Raw genomic sequence first — 10025 nt, 5'->3', positions numbered from 1 at the left:
TATTTATAATTTTTATAATTATTTTTAATTTTAATAATATATAAATTATATATTTATGACATCACCATTCGATAACAGTTCGACCATCCTTCCGACCAGTGAATTATGAATCGATAACTTTTTCGGTTCGATCATCGATTCTGAAAACATTGCAAAAAACAAAAAAACAAAAATAATATAATAGAAAAAAGACAAAAAGGTGATTTTGGTATTTTCAAATAATGGAATGGTCAATATTTTAAAAATCAATTTAAGTAGATCTTGGGTTGTGAGGTAAAATGTAAATTTTTCATATCTTAAGAATTTTATGACATACAATTTATATGGTAGACATTATGTGAGGAGTTGAGAACAGTGAATTTAGTAGAAGAATAGGTAAGGTGGTGTCAAGTCCCATTATTATACCACAAAAGTAATGGGTGAATCAATACCCATATCTGTAGTTGATTCACAAATGGTGTCAAATCCCTATCAAATACATCATATAATATATGAAACTTTATTGCCTTCTGTTTTTTTTTTTTTTTTTTTTTTCTTTTTTTTAATTTAGTTCATATGACACGTTATTCTGATCGATCAAGATCATAATTTCGGAAAAAACATCACAATAATATTATTTAAAAATTCATTGAGATTTGAGAATTAAAAAAATAACTCAAAAAGTGAAAATTTGGGTGGTAGTTTTGAAACCGCGTTTTCAGGCGACCGAACCGCCACTTTAGCGCGTTCAAAACCGCGTGATCCAACTTACTATAAGACAAGAGAGGCAAATATATATATATATATAAAAGGAAAAATAACACAGGTTTCTCCTCTTCTAGGCAATGGCAAAGAATTCGTGTGGTTCTCTGGGAACCATGGAGGAGGTCGAGAGGGTGTTCAACAGGTTCGATAAGAACGGCGACGGCAAGATCTCAGCCGAAGAGTTCGGCGAGGTGCTCCAGGCACTCGGCTCCACCACGTCTCCGGACGAGCTTACGCGCATAATGTCGGAGATCGACACCGACGGTGACGGCTTCATTGACCTCAAGGAGTTCGCCGACTTCCACCGCGCTACCGACAGCAACGGAGGCCTTACGGAGCTCCGTGACGCCTTCGACATGTACGATCGCGACAAGAACGGCCTGATATCCGCGAGTGAGTTGCACGCGGTGTTCAAGAGCCTGGGCGAGAAGGTCACCCTCAAGGATTGCTCTCGAATGATCAGCTCCGTCGACGCCGACGGCGATGGTTGCGTCAATTTCGAGGAGTTCAAGAAGATGATGACTCGTTCTTAATCCGTGTTCGGATCTCACAACATTGACGTAGTTTTCCTTGTAAATACGGTACTATTTCTCATCTCGCTATTTCTTATCTCGCTATCTCAATTAGTCGTTCTTTCGCTATTTCACAGATTTCATTCAAAAAATCACCAGGAATCGGTGGAATCAGCAAAAGTATTAGCAAAATTAGGGTTACGAAATTATGTTTAGGTTAGATATAACAATGTGAAAAACTGGTTGATTTTGACTATAAAAGTCATTAATTGCGCGATTCAACGTCGTCAACTGCCTTCACGGAAAAGCAATGCGATGAGGAGGACAGTTACTTGCTTTACGCGTGCTCCGCTATGCACGAAATCATGCTGTTTACTTTTTCTATCAGACTAAACGTCCTGGGATCTTTTATATCTTTTGTTCGTCAACACGTCTTTCTATTCCTAGAGCTCCAACTTTATTGGCACGATAAAGGTGCTTTGACCACGTTGACCCTTATATATACATATATCAGAGTGTAATGTGGGGCCCCTTTCCATTCTTAAAGCTCTCCAACTTTATTGGCATGATTAAGATGTTTGACCTCTATATATATATATGAGTGTAGTATGGGGGTTCTATGGGAGCCACAAGTCTCAATGTGCCATTGAATTTGGTTGGAGGTTATAAAAGTTGGCATAATGACTATGCCTTTAAATGTTAAAGAGTTTGAACGAGTCAAATTTAGGCTTTAAATTTGGGATTTTTGTTTTATCCTTTTATCTGATGTTGAATCTAGAATTTTATAGATGAAAATTATGGTTGATATTTTATTTTCAGGCTTCTGGGATGGTCATTCCAAAACATCACACTACATGATTTCCCAATGTATTCCTTAAGCACATGGTTTAATGGTGTTAAAAAATACAAACTATAGATGAGGATCCTCTAAGATTAATATTCTTAATTATTTTAAAATTAAATAATTAAGTTGTTTTGAAGAGTATGTCTGCATGTTAGGTTAGTTCATATTGTGATATTGTGAAAAATCTTATAATATTTATTCACTCCATGTGATATTACTTGTGAATCAAGCTGGATTCCCGTACGATTTGAGATCTGGTGCACTTCCCTATACACCAAACTTTGGTATGACCAATTAAATAATCTTTATTTTGATGGTTGAGGGTTTTATTTAAAATTAATTTTTTGCCCTTTCAATTTGCTAGTTTGATTTCAACTATTTGGGATCCCAAACAGGGTAACTTAAGGTCCTATTTAAAAATGTTTTTTAAAATAGTTTTTTGTTTTTCAGAAAAAAAAAATAGTAATTACAAAATTGTTGTTTTATTTTTAAAAACAAAGAATACGGGGTGTTAGAATACCTTTTAATTGTTTTCAGTTTTTTTTTTAAATAATTATATAAATATGAAGTTTGATTAAAAACAAAACATTGTAAATAGAATTTATTTTTAAAAACATAAAATATGATTAGAATGTTTGGCAAAAACTATCTTCCCCTCACAAACAACTTAATGATAAATAGAAAAGAGTGATAACATATGTAAAAGAGGTGAATCAAAATCAATAGGAATGGAAGTGAAATGATAAATAGAAGGGGATGATAATATATGTAGAAGAGACGAATCAAAATCCTAAGAAAAGTGATATTTGATTTCCATAAGAGTGAAATTGATTTCTTATTTTGAGAGTTGATACAACCAAAAGATTCTAGAAGCATTAATAACCTCCTATAATAGAAAGTTGTTAGCACTAATAACAAATAAAAACATAGATTGCTAATTGATTAACAACTTGCTTCAACTCACCCCATAAAGCGATATTATGCCTTGATGAAAATGAGCTTGTCACAAAGAAGTTTAAACCAAGTAGCAATCGAGGGTGTAGTTACTAAGTTAGCAATTTGATCTTCAATTATTATTTACCTCACATCGAACTCCTTTGCAATAGCCTTTCCTCTTAGAAAATGAATGCCAATCTCTATGTATTTTGTTCAAACATGAAAAATAGGATTTGAAGCTAAGGATTGTCACACCATAATATAGCACTATTCGCAAGTTTTAGCCTAAGTTCAACAAAAAAAACTTTGCAACTAAACTATCTTAATAATAGCTTTAGCTAAAGCTTGATACTCACTCTTAATATTTGACCTTGCTACATCTTTTTGTTTTCAGAACTCCATTGGATCAAATTTGCTCTAAGAAAAACACAATGATCACTAGTTTGTCATCAATGATAGTAGCCCAATCTACATGAGTAAATCCTTCAAGATTAAAGCTTTTGCTAGTTCAAACTTTAAGCCATATCCAAGTGCCTCTTAGATACTTCAATACTCTTTTACAAGGCTACCAATGTTGGATTGTAAGTGCATGAGGGAATTGACTAAGTCTATTTACAATAAAGGATATTTCAGGTTGAGTAGTCAAATATTGATTCCAATGATACTTTGATATGAAGATGGTTGCTCAAACAATTTGTTACCATTTAAGTATAACTTGATTCCAAATGATAGGGTTGCCAAACTTTCCATCGTGGTTTTTAAAGTATACTTTATTTGAGTCAAGTGAATACATGATTGATTTTGTGTTTCAAAACTAAGGAAATAATTCATAATCCAAATTTTTCATTCAAATCCTTCACTGCTCTTTGAATTAAATTAATGTTATCATTAGTAATCATCATCTACATATACTAACAAGAGCAATGATTTGCTTGCAAATTATACGTGAAGAGACTAGTGTCAGATTTATAATTTAAAAAATCGTAATGTAATAAAACAATTTTAAGCTTATCAAAGCAAGCCCTTGGTGCGTGTTTTAAACCATATAGTGCCTTGTGAAGCTTACAAAAAATGGTGTGGAGCATGTTGGTTAAGAAAAACAATTAAATGAGCCATGTACATAGTTTCTTGTAAATTTCCACTTAAAAATGAATTATTGATGTCAATCTATTAAATATTCTAGCATTTTGTGATAGTAAGAATAAGCACTACATGAATGGTTGAGGACTTAATGACAAGACTATAGGTATCAAAGTAATCAAGCTCCACTATTTGCTAAAAGTACTTTTACAACAAGTCATGCCTTAGCTCTAAATGTAGCCATCTAGGTTATATTTTACTTGAAAAACCTATTTGTTATCAACAAGTTGTATGTCCTCTATATAATGTTCTAAGCTCTAGGTGTCATTGGATAAAAGGGCTTTGTACTCATCATCCATTGCCTTCATCCAATTTGGATCCAATATTACTTGCTTTACATTTATAGGTTCAACAACAAAAACATATATTTTCTATTTAGAAATTGAAGACTTTTGTTTTAAAAATTCCAAACTTTGAAAGTTTGCATAAGATAAGTACTCTATATAGGCAGAGAAATGGACTCTAATGAATGCAAGATGAAATATGATATAACAAGTTGGTTATTATTGTTGACGTGATTCTCAGAGTATGAGATACTATGATCCTTTGTTAGGTTAGAGAATGAGTTGCACTTTTATTTGTAGCAAACTACAATACTGCATTTTCAATAGGTGCACTAGCAATAAAATATGTTGAACCTATTTTTTGAGGTGAAGGAAATGCAATAGAAGCTTGAGAATCATTTTGTGTGGAACATGGCACATAAAAAAGGTGTTTGATTCATTTATAGTGGTAGAAATAGAATTAGAAGAACCAAACTTCATTACTTGAAAACCAACAACAAAAGGAAAATAATTTTCATGAAATGGAACCCTCTTAGCAATGTAAATATGACTTAAAGAACTAACATAGCAATACCTTTTACAAATTAAGTTGTAACCAAGAAAGACACTTGGTAATGTGAAAGGCAAACTTGTGTTTATTATAAGGTCTTAGAAAAGGGAATCAAGCACAACCAAAGACCCTCAAGACTTATAATTTGATGTTATGATAGAGAGACACAAAAGTTGAGATATGATTAAGAACTTGAGAATTTAGTTAATTAATCAAGAATACTATAGTCCCACACGAAATAAAGAAGAATGTGTGCTTGTGCCAAGAGTGTTAACCCACCTCAACTATATGTTTGTGTTTTTATTTTGATGTCCCATTTTCCTGATGATTTTTGGGACATGGATTTCTGAAAACCATAACTTGTTGAGTTAGAATACACAAAAAAGGCTTATATTCACCATCCTAGTTAGTTTCAAGGCATTTAAAATTTAAATTTTCTATTAAATTGTCTTTCCACAATACTTAGAAATTGCAAAAAGATGCATTTGGATATTTTTGAACTTCATTGGAAAAATCCAAGTGTAGTGAGTGAAATCATCCACAAAATGAATGTAATATTGATAACCTTTCACTATCAAAATAGGTGTAGGTTCCCAAATATTAGGGTGCACTACCTCTAGAGGAGTAGAAATTTTATTTAGCGTTAAGAAAATTGGTTTGACATGCTTTATCATTCTGACAAGCATCATAGAATTGAAAAGACTTGACTCTAAGATATAGATTTAAAATTTGAAGTATATTATCAAAACTTGAGCATGAGGATGACCAAGCTCTACTATGCCAAGTGTTCAAAGCCTTAATACAAAGACCCATTAAAATTGTGGGAGAATTGATGCAAGAAAGATTTCCAGCTCTTTGAGGGAACTGAAACATCAAGTTGGCAAAGCCTTCCTTTAAGCTTGCCTTGCATTAGAATCTTCCTCATGTTCAACAACTATATCGTCCTTTGATTTATAATGGCTACAATGAAAAGTTAGAGGATAGTTAAAGAACCAATATGACATAATTTTAAAGTTACCATTACTAACAAGTGTTTCTTTGCCTTTGTATCCTATCTAGAGAGTCAAATTGTAATATGATTTGTGGATCTTGTATCCATATACCAATTGGGATCATTAATAATAGATGTCATGGAAAAGTAAGCTTGAGCATTGTCTTGTGAATGAGTGCCTTATTGAGTAGAATTTTCATATTGTTGTATTCCTATGCAGCTAATATTGAATCAATGATAACATTTCATGGCAATACAATCAACTTTGCCACATAGTTAACAAATGAACTTGTTTTGTCTTCATTTTTCTCAACCTTCATGACCACCATGAAAAGGACTATTGTTAGAAGCTTTAGAAAATTGGTGGTTGTTTCTTTTGTGACATTGTTTGGCAATAAAGTTAGTAGAAGGACCATCAATATTTAAATCATAGTTGAGTTTTGAAAGTCTCATCTCATAATTATGAAGAAGGAATTGAGCTTCTTTAAGAGGGATATAATTTTTCCTAAATTGAAGATTGACAATTATGACATCAAATTCATAACTTAATCTACCAAAGATATATATCAACAATTGATCATTGGTGATAGGCTCATCAAGTGCGGACAAAGTATAAAAAATATCATTTATTCACATAAAATAGTTAATAATACTCAAGGAGACTTTCAAATCTTCTTGAAATATTAAGAATGTCGCACTCAAGACATGAAATTCATGAAAGAACAAAAAATTAAAAGTATGCCACACATTTACAACAAATTTTCATCAAATAATATCGTTAAACATTAGCTTAGAAAGACAATAAAGAAGCCAACTCAAGATGAATTGATATGTTATGGTTTAGATCATAAAGTCTAGATTGATTATTGAAGAGTTTCCATATCTGATCAAAACGAAGGGGACACATTGTTTTGCCAAGTAAATAACCTTCAAGATTGAGAGCCTGCACAATAGTAAGAACCTATGAGTGTTAGAATCCATAGTTATTCCTTGTCAATTTCAAAGGCAATAAAGGAAGTGTAGATAAGATCATCAACGAGAAAGTTGTCATTAAAGATGCTCCACTTGTGCTAGAGGTACTCGATGAAGAAGCAATGTTGTCATTATTGCAAATGAAGTCATAGATCCAAGTTAAATGACTTTGATATTGAGTTCAAGACAATGAAGAGGAGAAAATTAGTGTTTCTTTTTATAATAATGGACTACTTATTTCTTAAGTTATAATATTTTGAGAGTAGATATGCCACAAAGATTCCTTAAGCATAGAGAACCTACAATAATGGAAAGCTATTAACACTTATAACAACTAGTTAACTTTTTTCAACTATATATCAACTTTAGTAAGCCTATGAATTAATCTTTGAGTTGAGGACTTTACATCAGACTTGTGAGAAAACCTATAATTTTTGTTATTGCTTCTTAAAAAATGAAAAGAAGAGAAAAATTAAAGAAAGCTCTTTATTTTATGGCTAACATGTGCAAGTAGGGATAATTTCAAGTAAAATTGTAAAAAATATAATCAAACATAAACATTAATTGAGAGTAATAATAATAAAGCATACACCATATGGTATCAATACCAAAGAATATTTAACAACTAGCAATCTCACAAATTTTAAATTAGTATGACACTTATTCAACATTACTAACTTTAAATAAAAAAAGGTCCCCATTAATTTTCACTCTTATACATGCATAGGTATATATATATATATAACATATAATTATCATTTTATTAGTGATCTACATGTAAAAACATTAATAAAATGAAAAAAAAAATTATACATCGAGTTATGGATATTTTCAAACATCATACCTACAATTTGTACATCATGAAAACTTTGTCACTTTATGATATATCAACCCACTTATCAACGTCTAATGGTGTGCAATTTCTTACAATGGTTCTTGTCTTTGATTTCATTCTACTAATGTTGATACAAGTTGGAGCATTGTTTTTTGGTTTAATGTCAACCCTACTAAGTGGTTGATTCCCTCAAGCTTTCCTACATCCTATGCATTGATCATTAATAATAACTAGTTTACATAATATATATATATATTTAAATGTTGTCATAGAAATTGTTTTATCATGTTCTCCATAAGATAATTCAACATATATAGAAATATATCTATACACTAAAGTTTCAAATGTTTGTTGTGGGTTCTCTCCCTCTCTCATTTTAGAAAATATTTTTTAAGCTTCCAACCAACACTCATATCCAAAAAACTGATACCCTTAGAATTGTTACTCTAAATTTTCCTATGGAGATGACTTAATCGCTATATAATTGCTAGTTCATTTTATTTTTGGTTCAAGAACTAGAAGTTTAAATGATAAATTTGATTTAAATGTTTTTTTTTATAATATAAAAGTGCAAAAATCATTTACTTTTGTTTTATTTAAACTAGAAATTTGACTAACCAATAAAATAAGATTAATGCCAAGAGTAAGCAAGCTTAAAGAGAATGTAATTGGAGATAGAATGTTGTTGCATACTAGCAATTCCAACTTGATTAATGTCAAGTGTGTGTGTGAGTGTATATATAATGCAAACAAGCTTGAACAAAAATGTGATTAGAGAGATTATAAACATGTATTGACCATTCCATGACAATGGAAAGTTTAGAAGTGATCATATTTTTTAAACTATTGACTTTTGGTAAGTTTTAAAATAAGGCTTATAAACCAAGCTTGAAGAGAATTTAATTAAAGAGAGAGATTGTAAATTAATTTTGGCAATTTCATGGTAAATTTAATGTCAAATTTTATAGAAAGCCTTGGACTCCTCTCATGTCTTCCACCATAGTGTAGAGATGTGTGGACTTCTCTAGGCATCTATAGAACCTTCCACACTCCTCTCCAATGGCCAAGAGTAGGAGTCTCCATAAGTTTCTTGACCTCTATATAACCCCTAAGGGGAGGGTCATTTGAAGCATCTCGTGACACTAGTCTTGCTTCCATCTCTGTTATTTAGCCCAAACTTTGAGTAACCCTTCCTATACAACAACTTCTCCTTACTTCTCTCAACAAAACTTGTCGAAACGACTTACCATTTTTCTTCACCAGAAAAGCAAGAACAACAACCTATAATTTGTTTTGTTTTGTTTTTAAGGATTAACACTTCAAATCACAAAAATCTTTCTCATATCAACAACAAAACTAAGAAACTTTTCATAAAAAGGAAAGGAGAATTAATCCTTAAAAACAATGGGTAAACTATGGGGAAAAAAAAAAATGAAAGTCTTACTCTTTCAAACCACAAAAATCTCTCATATCAACAAAAAATGTCAAAAAAAAAAATCAAAAAAGGAAAGGAGAAGAGATACTCTTATAATGGATAGGAAAAGGTAAACACACAAAAAAAAAAAAAATGACAGAGAAATGGTTGTGACTAAGTAATAGTGATAGAGGATTGCAATAATTTTATTATATGAGCAAAACTCCATTTGGGATAAATTCCTAAAAATAGACCACAAAATCGCACATATTTAGATATTATTTATTTGTTTTTTATTTTAAGTGAAATTTAAATAGAGTTCAATTATCTTTTATCTTTTTATAAAATGTATTATTTTACAAGGAATAATTATTTTCAAATAAATACTTATTACTGTAAAAATGGTATTTGAATTATTTAACAACTTCGAAATATTTGAATAATATTTTACATATATGAGATAAATTTTTTAAAGATAATTAAAAAATTTTAAGTGATTTTTTGAAAGAGTTTTAACGAAAATCATCTATCAAGTTTTCTTGATAAAAAAAGACATCATAACTAATTTTAAATATTATAAATTATTTTTAAAAATTTTAAAAGTGTTTCTTAAATTTTATTAAATGCTTGATTTTTCTTCAAAAACTCTTTTTAGGCCAAAAGTGTTTTTTAAAAAGCACTATTAAATGAACTCATAATATTTCTATTTGAAGTGCTTTTAGTAGAAGTCTTTTCTCTGAAAATATTTTTAGGAAATCATCTATTAAAAGTAATTTTATTTTTTATTTAAAATTTTTTTTTTC

The 10025-nt window shown here is 30.6% G+C and overlaps 1 protein-coding gene across 1 annotated transcript; it reads left to right on the top strand.

The window, feature by feature from the left end:
- The first annotated feature begins 778 nt into the window (after positions 1 to 778).
- Positions 779 to 1822, top strand: LOC100253496 (calcium-binding allergen Ole e 8-like). The gene is made up of 2 exons (XM_059742639.1): positions 779 to 1304; positions 1394 to 1822. The coding sequence occupies exon 1, from the start codon at positions 825 to 827 to the stop codon at positions 1275 to 1277; it is 453 nt and encodes a 150-aa protein (XP_059598622.1). The 5' UTR covers positions 779 to 824; the 3' UTR covers positions 1278 to 1304; positions 1394 to 1822.
- The last annotated feature ends 8203 nt before the right edge of the window (positions 1823 to 10025 follow it).

This window comes from Vitis vinifera, chromosome 14 (assembly GCF_030704535.1).
Source record: "Vitis vinifera cultivar Pinot Noir 40024 chromosome 14, ASM3070453v1".
Taxonomy (NCBI): Eukaryota; Viridiplantae; Streptophyta; class Magnoliopsida; order Vitales; family Vitaceae; genus Vitis; species Vitis vinifera.
This window is presented reverse-complemented; position numbering and strand designations above follow the sequence as displayed.